General features: G+C 35.8%; 1 protein-coding gene across 1 annotated transcript in view; it reads right to left on the minus strand.

Moving 5' to 3' along the window:
• Nucleotides 1-5,101: 5,101 nt before the first annotated feature.
• The window catches only part of LOC136044276 (connector enhancer of kinase suppressor of ras 2-like), a 160,524-nt gene continuing 141,962 nt past the window's right edge, over nucleotides 5,102-23,663 (minus strand). Inside the window, 6 exon segments of the mRNA XM_065729510.1 lie at nucleotides 5,102-8,231; nucleotides 8,645-8,844; nucleotides 9,143-9,650; nucleotides 11,084-11,187; nucleotides 11,890-11,960; nucleotides 22,073-22,144. Of these exon segments, the coding sequence (XP_065585582.1) occupies nucleotides 8,016-8,231; nucleotides 8,645-8,844; nucleotides 9,143-9,650; nucleotides 11,084-11,187; nucleotides 11,890-11,960; nucleotides 22,073-22,144 (1,171 nt within the window). The 3' untranslated portion in view covers nucleotides 5,102-8,015.

The following is a 23,663-nucleotide window of genomic DNA, read 5'->3' on the forward strand; positions in this document are numbered from 1 at the left end:
AGATAGTTCCGTTTATTGAAGTCCAAATGTACATCTGAAGTTTACAACTTTTTTCCCCTCCCCCGAAAACAAAAGCTTTGTTGGAATTTAGGAAGAATAAATGTTCTTTTTAATAATGTACAGACTATATCTCTTAAATAAGTTAATATCTGAAAAAAGAGCAATATGTTCCTTTTTTAATGTTGCAGTGCAACTTACAACTTACACGTCTGTGCAATGTACCATGAGGTATATGCCCAGTGAGCAACACACAGTGAAGTTTTCCATTCATAAATTTTCGTTGTAGACACACAAAAAGTTAACAAGTTAATCCGTGATAGAAAAACGCAGCCGGTTACAGTAGTTCACACAGAAGTCATCTGAGAAGAGGAAAAAAAGAAACCTAACGTTCACTGCCTATATAAACTATTGGATCATCTCTCAACATAGACAAGTATAAAATTAAAAATACTGTCGTGAAACTGAAGAAATACTGTATTATCCAGGGGTTGAAACCTAGCTTAACCTGTGTACGTCCGCTTAGAGCAGTGAGTTTTCTCTCTCTGTTCCATGAGCTGGAGGACTTTACTATGGTATCGGTGGAGCATCTGCTCGTAAAAGCGCTTAAGCAAGATGGCAATGAGAGAAAAGTCGCAGAATGTCGTAACTGTGATACAACTCAGACATTCCCTGGCGTGGACAGCTGATTTAAACAAGGCTGAAACATGGAAGATTCCGAGTATTTGAAGCTTTGACACTTCAAACTATTCAAGATGGCTCTTACTAAAAATACTTATTTGTCATAATGACGTAAAACACATATTTACTTTAGAAAGAATCAACCACAACATAACTTTGTGATAAATAACAGTTCTGCCACTAATACTTATATACATACTGCTTGTAAACAAAAAATGCCCACAGGTCATGGAGTCTCCATGAGTTTTATACAAGGCGCTATAGATTTTGTTATTGAAAACAGTCCTATTGAAAGTTTGGTTTATAACCTCCTATTGCTACAGAAACAGTAAGAATGTTTATATCTACAAAGAAACAAAAGACCGGAGACCCCATAGCATTATTTGCTAAAGATTTTAAGTTAATGGGGTTTTCAAAATACACATGATCAGCACGTTTAGATTTACTTAACAGTACAGGTTGAACACCAGCAGTACAATACTCTAGTGCTTTGGTATTTCAACCCCTGAATATACAAAGACATTACTACAGCCTACTTCACAGTTTAATGCAAGTAAAGTGCAAGCCATAGTACAAGGGTGTCATACATTTTCATACATGTAAGCGTTATCTATAAAAGGCTGTCTATACAAGTTTTATTAGCTACGTTAGTAAACTAGACAGAAGTCACCTATGGCCCAGCAATTAATGCTCTTGCAAGGATATTGTCTTTGTAATACAGTATGTGTCAAATGTAAAAAGTTATTAATACTAGTGCATTTCTCCTATAGTCTAACCTGTTTCCACTGTTTCACTTCTTAAGTTGAAAACCTTGTTTCTCAATAAAACAAGTCTTAACTGATAACGAGGCCTCTGCATTTATTTTGTCCAGTGAACAAGTTTTGTTAAGAAGTTTGCTTCGTGGTTGCTAGTGAAAAAAAGCAAAAGAATTAGTATGTGTAATGTGGCATCCTTATTTAAACTGCAGCATTCAGACAGATGCATTTACAATTAGTAAAAAGATCTATATTTATACCCTCACCAATGCCTGAGAATGAGTTATATTCTAGAAAAGCGAGGACAGTAGTGGACCTTTCTGGTCAAACAGCAATTTGTTGACATATTTTTTTAATTTTTTAAACATTGCTTTCTTTCAAATACTGCTCAAACAGTGGCATTAATGCATACAGCAGAAACCATAATTGTCACATTAACCCTTGTATGCATGTGATAAAAATACACTGTATTTGTCTGGCCTGCATTAACAATGAATATATTTCCTTAACATAATGACGGGCAGGGTCTCCCTGAAAATTATTTATACTTTTGTTAACACTAGTTATATTCTCCCAGTAGAATATCAGCTATCTCAAAACAAACAAACAAATCCGACAAACTAACAAGCAAAACAAAAGAAACTACCCCCAAAACTATAAGTGCTAAAAGCTTCAGTGGTATTCTTAATAGTCCTCAGTCTCAGTATGCAAGTAGAAGCTGCAAAGCATAGAAATTAATCTTAAACAAATGGTTTTCTATGTACTATATCAAGAATAATACCAAGAATTGTCACCTCCCTGCACATAGTTGAATGGAACTGTTCAGAAATAAAATACTATGTTTATACATAATATAGGAATAAATAAATATTTTAAACTCAACTAAGAAAATACAACTAACTTGCCTTCGTTTAAAACAGCAATGCATTTTCCATTCATTAGCTGATAATATGTTTCGGGTTTGATTTTCAGATGCATGTTAACAACCACTGAGAGCCACAGCACACAGTATAAATAGGAGGAGATGGGGAACCAGAGAAGCCTGCCTGGAAAAGCTGCTCTGAACATTAGCTTTAATGAGGGAAACATTCTAGAAGGAAAAAAGGACCTTGTTATTATTTAATACCAATTAATTAGATAATATTGCTTCTTGAGTCTGTCACATTATTAAAGATTTTTGAAAATAATTATCAATAAATATCATGCGGCAACAGGGAAGCGTGCTTATTATCTCTAAGGAGATTATCAGCTCAGTGCTCCAAGGCCTGTGCTATGTGCAGTCTTCTACAGATTTACCCTGCAGACAAAAAGTTCTGTGAGGGCTGCTCCAAAACTAATGCCTCCCATTTTATTATGCTGGCCCACAGTATCAAAGGAAGATGTTGGTGGGATGGCAGTAGAAGCTGAACCTTCCCACCAATATTCAATACATTTTGTTGCTGTGTGACAGATGACAGTCTGAAAAAACGATGTCTGGTGTGGAATTGCCTACAAAGCAAAGGTGTGGAATTGAATTCCTCCATGAAAGAATTACATCCACTGACGTTCACTGACGCTTTCTGAATGTTCTAGAGACCAAAGATGGGATGTGAGCACAGTGAGGCAGTGGGTGGTGCATTTCAGCAGTGGTTACAGCAACATGAAAGACAAGCCCCATTCTGGATGGCCACATATAGCTGTCGTAACACAAAATCACCAGCTTATCTGCACAAATCAGCTAATGGTGATGACTGTGGTAAAAAATAGAGTTTTGTAGCTGAGAATTTGCTCTATCAAATAATTTAATTGTGCTCTTTGTATCTGTAGTCTTCTCCATGGAAATAAATAGGAGGCATTACTTTTGGAGCAACGTATGCCCTTTTGTTTGATTTCACTATTATGAAAATTAAGCAGAAATAAATAATCCATTATGAAACGAAGATTTCACATTACTTTAACAATATACTGCAGGAACTTTTGTGTACTATAAACAGAATTTTCTGGGCAATTCCCAGCTCATCGGTGAAGTAACTCTCTGCAATCCTTCACTAAACTTGGAATTGAATAACTATTTTGTCTGGAAAGCTGTCATTGCTGATGACAGTAAAGATTTAGCAAGATGTACACCTAGCAATTCTCTGCAATGCTTTTTTTTTCCTTGGAAAAAGCAAGTAGTGCAGCACATTGCTAGCTGAAAGATTGCAGTCTGTATCTGAACGTGAATTAACTGATCATACTCAGAATTCCCTGCTTGGAAAAGGCATCAGCTGACATCCTCCAATACCTTTAAGTAGCAAATGATCAGTCTCTCCTAATGGCACTAAAATGTTGTGCAGAGCAAGAAGTGCTCTTGATGTGGTTTTTGCCAGTGAAGTGAAGCAACTGTTTTAGTTTTTTATTTGTGTGGAGGATACAGATTCCCTGCACAATGCAGCACAGGTTGATTTCCGTGAGGACAGACAGAATCCTGCCTTTGAGCATGGAACCAGTATTTTCACAGCTTTATTTCTATCAAAGAATTTGGGGATACAGACTGATGAGAACCTCCTCTTCTTTTCAGTACTTCTTCTTGATATTAATAAGACTAAATCCAGGAACATTTTTGCCTAAAATCTATGAAAATAAAACAAAAAAGCCTCAGCATCCCCAGGAATTGCTACTGAGAGGGCTTCTAAGATAGTTTTCAACAAAGAATTCCGTGGATATGGAGCAGTATATTAAAAAGAAGGGGAATCAGCAGTTTATTGAAAGCATTAAATCAGTTATATAGAAATGTATGTTAAAAACAAAAAGACTAAATTTGTGAAGTGGCAGAGTGATGACTGAGGGACATTTTTCCTTCAGCTAAAAAAAAAAAGGCTAACTGGCAGGAATTCTGACTGAAGACACTAAGCTGGCTGACTTTAATAAACTCAGGATAAGTAAGACACATCCAAATTACCTCTTCATGTAGTCATATATGGTAGGAGCCAGTTTTTGTTTAAGCAGGCAGGCAGAATATCTATTACACTAATAAATATGCTCTACTGATGCTATGCATTTGCCTTGAAGAACTCAGCAGCAAACACTGCTTTTTTCTCATTTAAAAACATTATTGTAATCACAGCTATCTTAATAATTTCAGCTGTACTGTACAGTACCTTTTGGTCCAGGAGAAATTTGGATTTGGTCTATGGATTTTAAATACAATATCTTTATTGCTCTTTCATTCAAGCTATTTCAAAGATCATGAAATTCCAAATAATTGCTCTGTGGTGACTTTGTGCATTAATTTCTGCAGTTTAGCTGGATTAGTGCTTAGATGCAGAAAGAAAAAACTAGTGGTGGGGAAGAAAGGGTTTTAGTACGGAGTTGAGTATTCATGCAAGAAGTATGTAAAGATTCTTGTCAGCTAGCCTTTGTGAAAGAACAAAAGGTTTGTGTTGCTTTATTTAACATCAGATTTTGCTTGCTGTAAAATACAAGCAATATTAATTAAATCTTACAAGCTTTATATTTATTTATGAATATAGAAAATTTGATCTACTTAATTTGGTGACTGTCCATCACTGCTTACACATAAAGTATGAATTGGTTTATAAATGGTTTGTAGAATTTATGCATTTCTTTGCATCAATATTTATTCTATATTATATGAAGGATGGCATTGAAAAAATAATCTTTCAGAGATGTGCTATGAAAGCAGACAAATTCCCTCTTTCAATGCTTTTGCTGTTCAGTTGTTCAGTAACTATAGCTTTCATACAGTAAATATGTTTAAACAGAGTTTTACATCTTGCATGAATACTGCAACTCCAATTTTTATGACAAATTGTTGTTCTCTATTTCCTGTATGTTTTTTTTATGACCTTAGGTGTTACAGCCTTCAGTACATGCTTAATATTCAGTGAGATATGTATGAGCTATCCTGCTCCACTCTGAGGCATGCATTTAAGGAGCCACTGTCTTCTCAAGTCTACAGTTAATTTGCTAAAGCATGTCAAATATGCTTTCATGTTGTATGTTCTATCCAAATCTATTTGCTACAACGATGCTGTGACTCAGCTGCTTCTGTGATGAGAACTCAAAACAGCTGTCAAGTAACAGATCCCTACTAATAACATCTCATATTATAGACTGTTTAATCACTGCACCCACTATGGTTCAAATAAATGCCGGTGTAAACAAGAATAAAAATCAAATCTGAGTTGTGTGTCTTCAGGGCTGTATTGAGTTGACAGGGCAAGGTTTGGGCAGCAGAAAGGCTGCAGGAGTGGCTGGCTGTGTGAGAAAAGAGCAAGGGGCTGCCCTCACATCGGACACAGCCCTTCTGGCCACCTCCAAAACGGCCCCACCACTGGCCAAAGCTCAACCATCTGTAAAGCAGGTAACATATTTAGGACAGGATAAGAAATACTGTGCAACACTTGCAAGAGTGAAAAAAATCAGAACAAATTTGCAGATACCAAGAGCAGAGGAGGAAGAGCGGGGGGATGTTCTGAGGTGCCAGAGCAAAGACTCCTCTGCATCCTGTGGAGGAGCACTGGGAGCAGCAGGTGGATGTGCCCGGATGGATCCTGTGGCCTGTGGGAAGCCAGCAAAAGAGCCCAGGGGGACACAAGCAGGGGCAGCATGCTCCTGTCGGACTGCATCCCTCAGAACAGACTCATCCCGGAGCAGTTCTGGAAGAACTGCAGCACATGGGAAAGACCCACACTGGAAGCTGAACAAAGACTGTGGGAGTGGCACCATGCTGGAGCAGAGGAATATAGTGAGGAAGAAGGAGTGGCAGAGATGGACTGTTACAGTCTGACCACAGCCTTCCATTCCCCATCCTCATGGTGAGCAGAGTGGGACAAGACAGAAGAGCCAGGAAAGATAGAGTGAAGTTGAGCATGGGTAGAAGGGGGATAGTGTGGGGGTAGGTGGTTTTAATTTTGTCTTTGTTGCTCATTATCTTGCTCTATTTTTAATGAACAATTAATTTGTTTTCCACAAGCTGAGTCTATAATTGCTAAGTGATCTTCCACTTTTTATTTTGACCCACAAGCTTTTCTCCCTGCGTCTTGTTAACTTGCCACAGCTGATTGATGGACACTGTCCTAGACAAACAGAATACCTTTACCCAGTTCTGTCTTTGTGAATACTTAAATCTTTTTCTAGATACTAGAACCTCTTTGAGATAACATTTTCCCCCATATTATATTGCATTGTATGAACTTTACAGTTCTTGGTATATGAAAGACAGTTTGGTTTATATAATGGGAAATTATTGGTGAATACATGTTTAAGTATAATGATATCAACTGAATTCACACCTCCTTTGTCCTGCTTTCTAGAAATATCTAGCAAGCGTTGTCAAAGAAAACTATGAATACGTGTTGGAAACTTTTGTTCAGTAACATTCAGAACAATCTTTTTTTCAAGAATGTAAATATTTTTTCCAAAATCTGCTTCAATCTGATCCAAGCAAGGAAGTGAAATACATGATGTGACCTGTGTGTCTTTTCAAAACCAATCAGTACAGACTGGTTTTCTTCAAGTGATGTAACGAATAACTGCACCCACTTGCTGATGTACTAACAGTTAAAAATTATTGCCAGACATTATTATAATTTTGAATATTTTACTCAGCTTCAGATGCCAGTCTATTACAGAATGTAATTGATTAGTTCGGTTGTGTTTGCTGTTTTTTTTAACTTCATGCTTATCCTCAAAGCATCAGAGCTTTTTTGAATTGTGTGACTCACAGGCATGTGTCACTCAAATTCACAGTGAAGAAATTATGAAAACCTGCAGAATGTGCCATATTCAGTGCGGATGTTTTTCTTTCACCATGAAGTATTTCAAATTATGTTAAAAGCAGCCTAAGTTGCAGCATTAGTGAACAACCAACATTGTTCTACTCATGTCTTAACTTCTGTGCCACACCTACACACTTCATTCATTTTAAAGGCAGGCACAGTATTTTACAAACACAGTATCTAAATGGCATATACTGTATGCCCATAGGGCCAGATTGGGATCTATTTGCTAGATGTACAGTGTACATGTTAAGGCACACTACAGGGATTGAGTTTACATTTTGATAAATCTGTCTTTTTATTTGCAAAGATGGTCACTACTTGGAAATGTAGCAAAAAATAATCATTCGTCTCTAAGAGTGTCCAATGTCTTTATGTTTTCTTTTTATATTTTTCTCAAGAAAAACATGAAAATGTGAACTGTAGAGCATTTAAAAAGTAAATATCAACTACTGTGTTAAATTTTATATACATAGATATATTTAAATATATCTAAATATATAAAATGATTGTAGGAGCTCATACTAGAAGCTTGGTTTTAGTACAGTACTTTAAATATACTGGTGTTTGTTTTCAGTTACACTTCTGCACAGCTTCTTTCTAATGCAGAGCTTGATACGGACATCGGTTGATAATAGCAAACCAAAAAAATAATAAAGAATATTATTGTCTTATCATGCAATGTAGTAGGCATCCTGTGGCACTATTCTCTTATCCAAGTTATTTACAGTACTGCTGAGCACATTTATTAATAAATATTACAGTGTTTGTCTTACTGATTTTTCATGGCACCCAGCAATTATTCATGATAGGAGTCCTGTCAGACGTGAGTTTCAATGAATGAATGTGTATGTGTCAGCATTGGTGCTGAGGTTGCAAGTTCAGAGGCTCCATTTTGAGATTTCAGAGCAGCACTGTACTCACAAATGTCCAGGAAAAACTCATAGTTCTTTAGTTTCCAATCTTTAAACTTCTTTGATGTTAAGTTGGGATCATCCAGAAGGCTGTTGATAACTGTGAGGTCCCCTTCCTTTGCCTATCAAATTCCAGAAAGACACAGTACATGTCAAAATGAAATGTATCCCACACTTCATATTTTGGAATTTTATTTCTTCTTTCATTTTAATGCAAGCTCCTAGAGAGACTACTACGGACACTTGAATTTTTTGTCTGCATTTAGGAACTACTATAGCTTAAACTGTTTGACAGCTCGTGTCCTGGCACTTTCTGCAGCATACTTATAAAGAGTGCCAGGTAATGTTTGATTGCTTGGTTTTGTCTTTGCCTTCCTATGAGACTAGAATACAATTGCTTTCAGGTACTGTTAGTTTCTTTGAAACTTAATTCTAAAGCAGTAAAGAAACACCCTATATCTATGGGAAAATAATAAGAGATTACACTTCTACAGGTTCACATTTGTCATACACAAAATTAATGAGAAAGCCTTACTTTTAAAGTGCTCTTGAGTACTCTGATGTGGTGAAGCTTTTCATTGATAACTGGATCATTACATCGCTTTACAAAAGACTTGCGGAACTCCTGCTTGGTGGAAGGGCGCTGCTCTCCAAAAGCTGACAAACTAGCTTGTTCCAGAGACTTATAAAGCTCTTGCAGACCATCTAAATTTTCTCCAGTTTCTTTTATGCTTTCTGAAAGAAAATAAAGAAAACTAAGAACAACCATAGCAATTCAGCTGAAGTCAAGAATAAAATAATACTGCAAGTTAGTGTGAAAAATAACCTATGACAGTCTTCCCATTTTCATTTTAAAAAGCCACAAAGCTATATCATTAAACACTACATTCAAGCATTTTAAGTGCAAAGTCCTGTGTAGTCACTGATGAATTTGTCAAAATCAAATCTTGATGGACAAAAACTTGACCGAGCATAATGAAAATATTGCTCTTTCAGAGCAGTAAGGAGGATCAGAGTATCTCCAAAAGCTTACCTTCTGCACAAAAACTGTTATGCCTTCTAATAGGAATTTTCTCTTCCAAGTTGTCCTCTGTTCCTTCTATGGACTTCACATGCCCCTTACCCCTGACATCTCTGTTTCGTGGAAGGCTTTGACTACGTTGCTTCTGTGGCCTGCTATGAGAGCTGTATCCTCTCTGACATTCCACTAAAGGGAAAGGCCCATCCTGTTCATAATTATGACGTCTCTGTACTGGCAATGTTGCTTGTCTTCGTCTTTCTGGTGACATTCCAGGCTGACCACTCATGTATTCTGGATCAGGAGGAACAGTTTGGAGAAAATGGAGCCCTGAACTGGTTAATGGAGTCTCTATCAGATCTTGCCACGAGCGTCTTTCTCGGTAGGGAGGTCTGCATCCTGATGAATGGGTGCTTCCTGCTACATCTTGTCGAGAATCTTCAGCAGAAGAATGAGAATATGTTGATTCACTTGAAAAGTGTCGTCCGTGTTTGGCTTCAGGGAATGGACTTGATGAAGTCACCTGAAAGGAAACAAGATTTTTCTTGAAGACAAGGTTCTGAATAGACCCAAGAAAATTACAAGAACATTACACAATATATACTAATAAAACGGGCTTGTATTTGTGCTTTGATATGCCATAATATGAACCTTTGTGAACAGAACATAACTAGCAGTGAATTCTTCTATGCAAGTGATGTGTTTTAACCACTCCCTATTCTTGTTTTGCACATTCTCTGCCCATTAGCAACTACTGCTGGAAAGAACTGCTTGAAAACAAAGTTTTTCTCAAGACCTGTCCAGTTTATGCTCAGTCCAGCAGTGTGCTGCGAAGACATGAAAGCCCCCAAAAGTAACTGTAATTGGATTTCCTTTCTTATTTTTAGAGGATAAATATCCAGCCAAACAAGAAAAGAAAAAAAAAGAAAAAAAAGAAACTTCAGCACCCAGGAAAATTTTTGAATTTGGAGGGACTGCTAAACTTATCAAATCATTTAATTCTGCTGGGTCTGTGTATCATTTTAATTCAAAAATAAAGGCAAAAAAGTGAAAAAACAGAAAGGGAGAGGCTTAACCTGTGTCTCAGTTGATAAAACAGCATCACATGGGTGAATGTCAGTCTGAACTTCACCCATGTGATGCTGTTGCCTCAGTCACTCTTTCTTTGGTTCTGGCTGTGTGAGGATCGTGTCATTCACGCTGAAGAAAAATCTGAAAGAAAAATAGAGAACAGTCCTATCTGCTTAGAAACAGATTCAATATCACAGCATGTTCTATATGTTAGAAATGTTCTTATTTGCTACTAGAATCTGCTTGTATACAAAACATTTTCTTCTCTAATTTATCAAAACCTCTCCCTATGTAATATACTAGAAGCATTTTTGTCTGCTACTTTCCATCTCATGACACTGACAGAAAATACTGTCACTGCTATCGTATCTGTATGCAAAGCTTCATCTGGTGACAAATAGACAAAAAAAAAGCCTTACCTCTAAAAATTCATTTTGAAAAAGGAATGTTCATAGTAAAACAAAATCATGCAGTGAGTGTGATCTGGTCTTAATCTCTAACATCCATTAATATCCAGTGTCCAATATTCATATTTGAAAAACAGCCTCAGCTAATGCAAACTGCCAGTCATTGCATTATTTTCATATTCTGTAGTGAAATCAGCATTTGAATATTTTGCTTCTATGAGATGTGACTTCTGAAATTGTACAAAAAGTGCAGTATACACAGTCTGGTGGCATATCTGTGTCAGAAGACATTTTCCTCTCCTTACTTTGTAGTTGACTTGTTATGGAAACATTCAGTTTATAGCTCATGAGGAACAGCTCTAATTTTATTCTTTCAATTAAATCCATTTTTGTTCCACCTTTATAATAATTAATAAAAGCAAAATGCAAATGAAAGCACATATTTTGTGGTGACCTAATGTCAGTATTTATAACTCACTGAAGGTGTTCGGTGATAGGTGTCACACAGTGTTGAGGAGCCTTCCTGCTTCAGGGTTAAAGAGCCATCAACATCGTCCTGGTCGCTTTCACTCCAGTAATCTGCTAACAAAGCATTCCGAGTTTCAGTGATGTATTTTTCCACAAGAAAGCTATTCTGACAGTTTCAAAATATCATTAGCTTGCAAGGGCAAACATTTCAAAATCACCTAGGTCGCTTGGCAGCCACTGAGGAGCAGACCTTGCAAAAACAGCTGGTATTTAAGATACACAGGTACAAAGAAGAACCTTCAAATGATTGAGGTAGTGTTACAGAAAGCACATTAGGCATCTAACCACTGTACAATAAATGTCAGCTTCTGGTCAGAATTTCAAAAGGAAGCTTCCTTCGAGGAGACAAAGTAGAGCTGAGTCTAAACATTTACTTGAACTGTGTTCACCTAATAGGTCAAAAAAGGCAAGACTCAGAAGATGAAGAATGGATCTAAAGCACATCTTGACCTGTAACTGTGATGTTTTCACTTGCTCTAGGGCGATGAGCATAGGTGTTGGCTTTACTCTTGGAGATCACAATGCAGCTTGGCTTTTGCATTGTGTTTATAATTTGTCTAAAATATTTCTTAAAATTATTATTCTGTATTTTATTTTATTTACTGGTGGCATTAACAAATCTAATTCTTCAAAGCTGTGTGTTCTCATGATAAGACACAGCACATGTTAGGTCTATTATGACATCTCCATCTTAATTCAAATAATGAGCAGGTGTGCTCTATGCTTCTCTCCTACTTATCATCTCTGAAACATTACCTTCATCAGGATGAATATCCTTGTCATCAGGTGTGTAACCAATTGCTGCAAGACCCAGACGATTCATCCATCTGAAAGAGTAATAGAAAATGAAGAAGAGGGATGCTTAAAAGCAGCGTCTAGTGTAAACATGATGGTGTGCAGATTCCCTTCACATCGAAAAGTCACAAATAATGGTTAGTCCCTGAACACTTCAGACTGTTAAAATCATGATTAGGATAAATTCAGTAGTTAATAATTTCAAGTAACTGGAAGTTGTTCCAGTTCACATTGCATTTGTTGTACAGGAGCACACTGTTTTTATTTTGATCTCTACATCAAGAGCTTTCCTGAAAATGCTAGCAAAAGTCTACAAAGCAAACTAGAATGATGATAATTTCTGCATGAATACCTGTATCTGAATTATATTCTTAAATATTCCCTTAATCAGTGACCAAATTATTTTCATCAATTTTATAGAATATTGAATGTGTTTTTTAGAATCAGCTCTTATATTTTTGACAATGCACATTTCGTTAATTATTTTCTTGGTTGATGAAACATATCACAGCAAAAAAACCTTTCAAAGACTTCTCAAGAAAGATATTAGTAAACAATATGTACTCTACAATAAGGTCCATTTTTTTGCAGATTGAAACAAGAAACCTAATAAGTGTAATTAGAACAAAATAAGCTTCTAAAGGCATTCATGAATACATTACTTTTCTAATGACATGAAATATGAAAGATAGCAGCAAGGAGACAGAAAATGAAGGAAGAGCACACTCCACTAAAAATAGAATACAATTCAGCATGTATTCATCTACTGGTTTAAGCAGTGCTCTGCAGTTGCTCAGAGCAATGGTCTTCATCTGTAATACTGAATGGAAAACTGACTCATATGGCCTTCAGGAAATCATTCTACATATCTTATTCAAAGAGAATAACAACATTTACTTTTTACAGGTAATTGTTATAATGATAATTCAATTGCAAAAGTATGAAAATACAAATAATTGTACCACAGTATTGCTTTGCCTTTCCATATTAAAACAGAAGTCCCCATATTGGAAGTAAAAATTAAGCCAATAGTTGTTTTTCACCAATATCAACTACAGGCTTAGAACTGCTAAGAGAGACATTGCTTGCATCAGCATGCATACCTCATCTTTATCATTAAGGAAGTAAATTTCAAATGGATTAACGGGTTTACCGAAAAGCTGATTTTCTGCAGTGCTCACCAGAATAATTTCATTCAAGAAAGGGCATGCTGATCACTTGACATTTGCTTCATTTTAAACGCATTATATTTATAGCAGCAATTTGAAATGACATCATACTTTTGCTCATTATTAAACATTTGTATTCACTATTTTTTCAACAGTCATTCCTGAATTTCTAAACTCATTAAGATTGGAGAAAAACAGTTGTAGTCATACTTTGCCATATGCCCTTGACAATTGCCTCAGATACTCTGACTAAGGTTCTGCTTAAGCATCAACAATAAACCAGGGTGCTTCCAATTTCAAACTCAAACCAAGTTCAGTGTGTTTGGTGACCAGTGCGCTGAAATTTCTGTTGCCTTAAATTTCTTGTCCATTTTATGTTGCTGCTCATTGTTAATATTAACCTTCAAAATAACACGAATTTTCTTAGCAGACTGAGTATCTGCTTTACTCATATGGCCTCAAAGTCCATACCTGGAATTAGCAGAATGTACTCTTCCATCTTCAAGACTGCCCAGATTTGGTTTTCCTACCAAAAGGCAAGAAGGTCCTTGCAATAGTTACAAGTATCTTCCCACCTCGTTTGCTACAATTCAGAGTTAGCTCTTTGTCAAGAAAATGAAAAGAGATATCTGATGACATTCACTGGTTTGAAATGATGAATTCTCTTCTAACAAAAGAAAAAGAATCTCAATCTTCGGTTTTGTATTTCTTAAAAAAGCCTGAGTGAATGTTTTTGAGGTTAATCAGGAGTTACAGAAGTGCTGAGATTACAGATCTTTTTCTTACAGTTAACACATCCTTCTCCCCACCCCCAAGGAAATGCAAGCTCAATTCAAAAGGAAAGCTGTGTAAACATGATGAATTTGCCTGATGAGCAAATGCATACTTTCATTTTTATTAAGAAAACAGGCAGCCAAGGTTATAAAAAAGTTCTCTCTGGAAAGCTTGAAACTCAGCCACTTGGTTCAGAACTTTGTGCTGAATGCCTTGAAGGCAAATGTCAGGTTTCAGGAAGGCAACGGGAGCTGTGTGTCAGAATCAGACTCTCTAAGGGATAAATGACTGCACGCTTAATCAAAGGTCATGCAATGCAAGACTATATGCTATACCTGTCAAGCAGTACAGCAAGGAAACAGGAGATAGTTTGTCTAGTTTGGTTTATATTGCTGCTTCCCTCATAGCACTTTGAATTGCATGCAATCACAAGAAGACAAGAGAGATTCTGGCAAGTACGTGTATAGCAACCTTACATGTACATCCCCACAGATCTTGGTCCCAGAGGCAGAAAGTTTGACTCCTCTTCCTCCAGAAAATAATCTTACTTTTTTCTTTTGCAATTTATTTCTCAAAAGTAGGTAGAGAACAACTTAAACAGCATTTTCACTAGGTTTGATTCTACACTGGTCATCAAACTGTAGGATTTGCATTCTGGACAGAAAATAGCAGTGATGCATGCGGAGCTGTGCTGAATATCTCAAGGATACTCTACTCCAGCATTTAATCTTCAGCACTGTATATAAGCCCTATGAGATACAATATCTATCTCACTGAAGTGCATATAACAACTTAAAGGGAAACAAGTATTGTAATTATTTTTTCTTATTGTCTTTACCTTAGCAAACCTAATGGAGGGAATGGGAAGCCATAGGAAAAGTCATGTCAATACAGGACTAAGTTCTGTACCGTGTCTCAATAGTTTGACTTTTAAACAAATCAGACTTTGTTTTCATTAACTCTGTTGATTACGAACAGGCACTGTTGTCATTGCTTTGGGATAAAGCAGAGCTGCATGGCAGGAATTTAAGTTAAATTTACTGAGATAATTCTAGTTAGTACCAGGGGATTGCAGCCCAGGGACTGTTCTGCCAGTCTGATTCTACCCCAAGGCCTGGAAAGGGATGTTTACGAAGACACCGAGGGCAGTCATGAACTAAGTAGCTGTGACAATAATCAAAACTTGATACTGAAGAGTGAGTCATGCTTGAAATGCCCTGAGTTGTCAGGAGTCAGCAGCACATTCTCTTACTGATCATTTAATAAAAACACTGGAGAAATGTTAAAATGGACAACCAGAAAAAACATTTTCATTCAGCTTCACTGTCCTAGAAAACTGTATTAAAAAACTATAACATGCCTCCACTCATTTTACAAATGCAGCAAGTTTCTGTTTTCTGTTACAATGCCTCTTGCTAACAATGAGCAAAGCCAAGGTCAGTGTGAGTCCCTGGGAGAGAAGGCAACAAGAACTCTCAGATAATTCTACATTTTAAGAGTGCCTGCCTAAAGACGAAATCATACATCCTTTCATAAATTGTTTCTACAAGTGGTTTTATGAAAAACAAACAAAAAACATTTCTTTGTAGACTAAGTGCTAACCAGCTGAATTGCTGAAAGCTGTTAAAGGAAGTCAGGAAAAAAAAATAATGATGTGGGCAAAGGCCAAAATCTGAGAAAAGAAAACTACAGACAATATATATATATATATATATATATATATATATATTGCAAAAGTGTGGGAGAAATACTATCGTATGGAACATACCTTTGAGTTGAGGAGTAAATAGGAAAGTATTAAAAAAAAAAAGAAGCAGTACTGTTAATTTATAGCAAGGTGCTACTATGAAAAAGTAGTACTAGTATCAAAAAGGACAGCTTCCTCATTAGCAGAGAAGAAACATTTAATGCCTGTATTTAGAATAAAGGAGTATTTATTTGAGTCAGACTTCATCCACTTGGCTATTTCTTTCTAACAGTCCAGAAGAAGGTAAACACAAGTGAAATAAAGCTTTGGAACTTTTGATTTTCTTTTTTAATTATCATTATTATTATTTGCATTTAATTAAGGCATAAAAGAAAAAATGGATATATCCTGAAAAGGTGTAAATTCAAGAAATAACCTCTTCCCCTTAGCTATTCATTTTTCTTAAGTGTTCCCTTTAAAATGAAGCCAATGAAATACCAAGATGGTAAATAAATACAGTTATATATTTAAAACCCATATCTTTCTCGTATTTTAATCAGTTAATACTTGCACTTCCAAGTCATCACAGGTTTGTATTTTAAAATTTTCAGAGCAGGAATATATCTTTCTTCATTTTTGTGATTGCACCTTCACTACCAATTATTTGGCTGAAAGAAAAACACAGAACTTAAGTGGAAGATGAATTTAACTTAATCAAGTTGTCTCTTAGTTTATTAAAAATAGATTCTCTTGAACCATCTATTTCATACCTACAATTTATTTAGTACAATTTATATTTATTTTCAGGTTACAAACTTTGTATTATATCCTCTCAGACTGGTGAGATAATTGGATTCCAGAGTTCACTGTAAAATTATTTGCAATACAGAATTATATTTTTAAATCAATTTTGTATTTGGTATGCTGGCTTCTTTCCGACCAGTTAATGGACATCTGAAAAATCAGCACTTCCCTTGTAGGCTGTAAGGGTACATTATTTTCAATATTCATTAAGGCTGTACAGGTAATGGCCTCATCTAATGGAATAAAAGTTCATGCAATAGGTACGGCTAAAATTATTTCTTTTCCGCTACATAAAAGAAGTCCAAACATATAACTGATGTCCCACATTGACATATAGCACAGAGCAGTTTTCTCAGTGAGCTCATCTCTCCAAATATATCAACTCCCAACAGCCTGTATTTCTACTATTTTATTTGTCACAGTTGCTGGAATTCGTTAAGTAAAATCATTCAAGGGATAAACTGTAAATACTCTCTGATTTGATAATTTGACATGACTCTGTTGATCTTGTTTCATGCATTGTCTTCTTAGATTTGTCAGGCTGGAAAAATATGAAAAAAAAGCCCCAGACACTTTAAGAATTGACAAGTGAACCATAGCAATTTATGCCCTCTTTGCATGTGCATCTTCTTCATGCACTTAATGGGGATTTTAAAAATTTTTTTATATCTTCACTCTGTCAGCTGAACGCACATCTAGTCCTTTGTGGTCAGAAACAAAACAAAACTATTTTGTTTGGTTCTTTTTGTGTGTTTTCGTTTTTTTTGTCCTTAATTCCTGCTGGATGATAGACAATAAAATTCATTGCTTCTGTGGCAAAAAAATAAATAACCCTTGTGGTAATAATTAATATAGCATCTTACTGTACAAATATAATTGTGTAACACAGAGAATACATACACAGTAACTTTATGTTAGACTCTAATTTCAAATAAAAGCCTCAGGAAATCTACCAGAGCTGTCACAGAAAGTCACTCAACTGGAACATCTCTTGCCAAATTTCAGGTATATTTCCAAACACATTTGTAGCAGTTCTAACACTGCCTAGGCAAAGCAAAAGGAGAAGCCATTGCTGAGAGGAACTTGGATTGCCATGGTGATACATAAGGGATTCAAATAAAGGAATCAGCTAAGAACCTAAAATACTGTCTTCATTAGTGAAATGCAGCTACTGGATTTCACCCTAAAGTAGTCTTGTCCCTTAGATTTACCAGACCACTGTGCATAATTCACCAGACTTTCTTGGTATCCACCCACAGGCATGCTGTAATTTTACTGAGTTATTCAATCTTGTATGCTAGTAAAAGTTACTGCCCTTCAAAAAACTTCAGAGAAATAAAACGTTCTTCATGAGAAGGAGAATCTGAGTTTTCTATGACCTGAAAAGATATGGATGAGGTATTGGGGTTTGGAGGCAGAATCTTGTTAAGGAATGAGATGATTTATTTCAGAAATTGTGTCATCTTATTTCCACACACTCCTAGAAAAATCAAATCAAACAGGCCAAACAGTATCATTAGAGGCCCGATTTATATATCTACTACTTCTTCCTGTTACTAAAAATTCCAGTTTTTGCAGTGTTAGCTTAGTATATCCAGTATTACATTACAATATGTGACTATAATGCATGTTCATTTATCACTGGGAGGTAAAGCACAGTTCTCAAAAACACTGCTCTATTAAATGCAGATGAACTGTTTGGCTCCCAGAACAGCTATATTGATTCACAATGGTATTATTTCTAGCAGAATTTGATTAAGTTAATTTTGTAATTCCAGCCAATGCAAATCTTATCTCCTCTGCATTAGGGATAAATTCATACCTGAATGCTAATTTGGACTGTGTATTGGATAATTGCAATTGTGCTTTGCAAACTCCCTCTAATGTAATGCTAGAAACCAGTGGTTCTCAATGTGTGTCGAGGGAGAAATTGTAGTTCACAACTCTGGAATGTAGTCTATAAATCATAGAAGGAAGACTTTGGTGGCTTACCAAAAAAAGGCGACTTTGAAGACATACAGCTCTGTACTGGCACTTCCTAGAGCAGCATTTTCCCCAGACTGAGTGCTGCAACTGTACTACTTCACTGTTCACTCCCACATATGTAATGGTTCCATCCAACCTTTGAGGCCAACATCTTCTGATCAGAAAATTTTTTTACCTGTGCTGCAATTTACGAGTTGTTATATGAGCACAGTAATTTAAAGGCTTGAAGTGGTCTTAGAAGTGACCACATTTTTCCTGAATTTGAAACAAGTTTGTAGGAAGATATAAAGAAGGGACAAATCTGCTGCTCTTGTTAATTTACAGTACCGCTGGTAGGTGCCAATTCAGGGATTTCAACCTGTGAAGTATCTTTCACATTCCCCATAATTTCCCTGGGCAAGAGACCAGAGAGTAAGAGCTCTTTAATAAATTACATAGATCAGTGTCTTACAGACCTTGTAAATAAGGACAGACAGATCTGACATGGATAGTCTTCCACTCACTTGTTCACAATCGGCAGCGCCTAACAGGGATACATGTCAGAATTCTTTAGTTGCCAAGATCTTTTTTTAGGTGTTAGCTTATTCATAAGGAAAGTCTAAAAGTAAATTAAAGCTGTAATACATGCACAAATACTGGCAAAGAACTGACAGTGACACTAACATGCCCCAAATTTAAGGCAGACAGCTGAATGAACTTCAATAATAAAGACAGTTTAGGGAAAGCTTGGGGTAACTCACTTGTTATACACCATACATAAAAATACAGAAGATATGCGCCCTAAAATTTACTTCTATTCAATAGCAATTGAATACAAAATTTATCAACCTTCAAGGAGTATCTTTTTAAGAGACATAATGTTTTACATACTTCCAGATCTTTACTTGGAAAATATTGGAAATAATTCCTCTGAAATCAATTTACCATCATTTTAGATTCCAGTAGGTAGTGTATCTTTGACTGAAAGCCAAAGATTTACGGGAATTATTAATATCACTAAGTTAAATCAGTTATTCAAATCAAGCATGGTCAAATTATTCAGCCTATAACAGGAGGGTGGGTTTTTTCTTCTTTAAAGTTTGGAGTGTACAGGGAGATTGTAAATGAACTGCACACTTCAATCACAAGAACATTTTAAATAAACTAGACATTGTATAACAACCGAAAATTAAATTCAATGCTAATTTCTTTAGGAATATTAAAGCTATAAATAGGTTATACACGGTCTGGGAACAGATGAAGCACTTCTGTGAAATAAGGCTTTAACAAGCTTGAAATACCACGTGACCATGGCAAGAAAAATTTGAGTTCATCAATTTCATTACTAATTCATTTCTAAGAATGCAAGTATGCTTGTGTAGACCTGACAAAACAGCATGAGCATTAATTTTGCAAAGCAAAGTCTGTCTGCAACATGCTACACAGCAGGCAAAAATTCTACTGCAAAAGAACGTTATCTGCTACACACAGATCAATTACTACCCATCAGTGGATAGTATTTTCAAAAGCCATGCAGTATTAACAGCAGATTCCAATATTCTGGAGTGTAACAAATCCAATCTAGTAAACAGTGACTCTTGAGTAAGAAATTGAATATAAAAACCTGTTAAAAGAAAGCTGTCAGTAAATGCAGTTGAAAAAAGGCTGCATGTTCTCTACATCATGAATGAGGAAATGCTACTTTTTTCCTCTTTTACATTCTACTCTTTTACTTTTCAGTGTAAACATTGAAAATCCAGTTAAATTTCGTGATGACAGCACAATTATGAGATATGACAGAAAGTATTTGCCGTATTTGCTTAGATAACACAGCAATTTGGTGGAAAGATATCAGTTTTTTAGATGCATTTTTATCTATGAATCTTGGTTACTCCATTCACATTTCAGACATGATGTCTGGAACAAGGAATTCCAGGAAGAATATAGAGGCTGCAGGGGATGCCCAGAGATTTCACAGAGACAGCATTGCAATCCATCATTTGGGTTGCTGAGTGAATTACAATTACCCCACTGGAATAACACTTCTGGTGGAAAAATACTGCCAAAAAATATTTCAAGGGGAAACTTCACCCTTCCTTGTCTTCTCGTGTGGAAAACAGATCTTAAAAGTTAGAAAAAAGGCTCCAGGTAATTCAGAACTATTGTGGCAGTATGATAGGAAAACAGATCCTGGCACCTTACCAACTGTTATGCTCCACAGAGGCTGTAAACTGTCAGAAAGACAGCTGTGTTGTCTCCCTAGTGTAGAAAAATCAATGGATATTTTATTGAATGTACATCAAGACTTCCTGGTTTTCCTTGAGTCAGAAAATTTTATGGTATAATAGAGAGAGCTGAGCAATGGCACTTCAGCAAGTCATATCTAACAAAGTAGCTAAAATTAAGGGAGACAGCATGCATATTTAAAAGTAGCAGAAGATCCTTACTTCAGTTTTGTGCAAAACAAATCTCAACCAGTTTATAGAACCAAATAATGAAACACTGCTAACAATGGAAAAAATGTATTTTGCAGTAAATTTACATCCAAGTGGTATAGCTGGCTACAGATACTCCTGAGAACTGAATCTTCTCATCATCATTAGTGAATGAAAAACAGGCCTGAACTGTTTCAATACGTCCAGTCTTATGCATCAGTGCAGTTTAAAAATAATCTCTTGATGTTCCTGTTCCAAAGGAAAAAACCCATCTGTATCCTGCAGGTAGTTCAGCCTGTCTTTGAAGAGAGAAATCTAAGGAAATTTCAGTTTCAGCAGTCTATGCCATGAAAGATTTAAGACTTCAAAGTATGACAAAGTGACACATGGGAAACCATGTGTCCTTGCTTTTTACTCCAGGTGTGAACAAACAAATTCCTGAAGTAGCAGGAGGAGGTAGAGCATTTGACTCTCTGATCCTCATAAGCACCTCCCCACCTTTATCTAACCTCTGACTTCATCACTGAGTCACAGGATAGAAGCACAAGGTAATTCAGGTTGGAAGACATCTCAGGAGGTCATCTATTCCCACAGCCACTGCAGAGCCTACTTTAATTTTGGATCAGGTTGTTCAGGGCCTTGAATGCCCTCCCAGCACAACCAAGGACATTTGACAATACACAGCAACACTACCAATACAACTTTGTTAGCTTTGTTGGGAGAGTGATACAACAGATCAAATTAAAATTTCCTTTTCTTTTTTCTTTCTTTTTTTTAAGTATTTTGACATGAAGAATAAATAATTAGTTTAGTCCTATTCCTGTTTAAAATTGCTTTTCACAGGCTTTTGGTGGCATTAGATTACTACGTACTAACAGAACACACTTAAAACTATCTTATCCCATAATGCAAGCTGCTCTTAGTAGAAGCTTTGGAAGGCAGGCATTGTTTTTACATACCAGAAACTGTTAGAGCACAACATCTATAAGGATATATTCAGTATTGATTAAAAAAAAATCTAAGTGTCATAAAAATCTGAAAAAAATTAATGAACAAAAAAAAAAAGCTAACTAAAGCTAACTTTCCTAACACCTTTACACAATTGTGCTATGTGGCATGACAAAAAATTCCAGCCAACAAAATAAGCTATGCAATGTAATGCTGTACATACTAAAACCAGTAGAGGACCAGAATGGACTATATTGAGAATATCGATCAGCACTACATCATGCTCCAAGAGCACATTTCTATGTGAGATTAAGTATTATTTTCAATTATTGGTGTATCAAGAAAAAGAATACATTACTTACCTATTCATTTCTTCAAGACAGTCTGTTGCAAAGTAGAAACTCTTTATTTTGGGGTGACATGCTTTGAAGGCACTAGAAAACAAAGAAGAAAAATTATCTTTTCTATCAAGTATCTTGTCTACAGACACTAGACTGATTTGCACCATAATTCTTCAGCATGTTACAGGCTTAATAGGCCTTTTGAATGTGCTCAGTCTGAGATGCTTGCTAAATAAACTTACAGATGGATTCCTACTGATCTGTTTACATCTACATTATTCAGCCTGATATTTTGTAAAAGTTTTGGAAACAATTGAATTACTTAGAAATGTAAATCTGTTCAGTAACTGCTGATGTTATACATTAAAAACTTTAGGTGAACGTGAAAACCTTACCAAGTAAATGTAAGTACTTACTAGTTGTGTACCAAAGATTAACTCTCTAAAGGACTATGACTTTGATTCCACCACATTCTCTCACACATGGCTGTGGTTTGTATTCTACTCAAAGGAATACTTAGAACAGCCGATTTTCATATTAATTAAATAATAAAATAATTAAAAGGAATATCAAGCTATCAAGGAAAACACATTCAGACCATTAAATATTATTGTTTTGATTAGTTGGCAAATGAATTAGAATAGAATAAAAACTATCATATGTAGAATTTAGGTTAAAATACTGACGTTTATGTGGTAATCACTCGATGTAAGAATTAGATTAGAAATCATTACACATGACATTATGAAAAACCTCATTATCCATGTTTTCCACTATTAATAGCTTAAATGCAAGTGAGCACTTTACTAATGACTGTGATTAATTCCAATTTTCAGAGACTGAAAGCTGAAGAAAGTTGACTTGGGCACACCTCTTTTCTTATGCATACTGGTAATACAGATGCATACAGTAACAGGCTTTCCCAGCAAAGGTTCTGCAAAATAATGAGGTAGCAGTGTTGTATCCCTTTTTAGTTTTTATTTTTCCATGGGTTTATACATATATTAAAACGATCACTTTGCACAAGGGGACGTCATAAAACATTCTGAATCCACAAAAAGATACAAGAAATATTCAAGCATTGTTTTGACATACGAATCGACAAATTCAGTGCAAATCCTAATCTCTACTTCTGCTGATTTAAAGCATGTCACATGCCACAAGTCACAAGATGCTTACTATGAAAATGTGATATTCTCATGAAATGAAAATATCAAAATACTACATTAATTAAAGAGCCATACTAGTTCATACCAGCTGGCAAAAAACAATCAAGCAAAAAGGCAGCGTATCCTGGCATTTACTTTAAATGCCAACAGCAGAAATTTCAAATAACAGGCAGTGTGTGTTGCGAATGAAAATTGAAAATGCATGGGAAATCCATACATAGGAAGGAAACTTTTCTGATGTCCACTAGATGGCATAAAATTGTTAATTATTTATACTGAATTTTAAGATTTTAATGCAAGAGATTTTGATCTAAGCGTAAGTTATTTATAGGTATATTCTTTTCCTTGATGTCAGTACTCTTTACAGTTAGTTGGAAACACTGTGTAACATCTTGACCTTCTAGTCTTCCACTTGCCCAGCCATCTTCCAACCTTGAGATTTG

This window comes from Cyrtonyx montezumae, unplaced genomic scaffold (assembly GCF_038088225.1).
Source record: "Cyrtonyx montezumae isolate F1298 unplaced genomic scaffold, pur_monq_1.0 scaffold_11, whole genome shotgun sequence".
Classification (NCBI taxonomy): domain Eukaryota; kingdom Metazoa; phylum Chordata; class Aves; order Galliformes; family Odontophoridae; genus Cyrtonyx; species Cyrtonyx montezumae.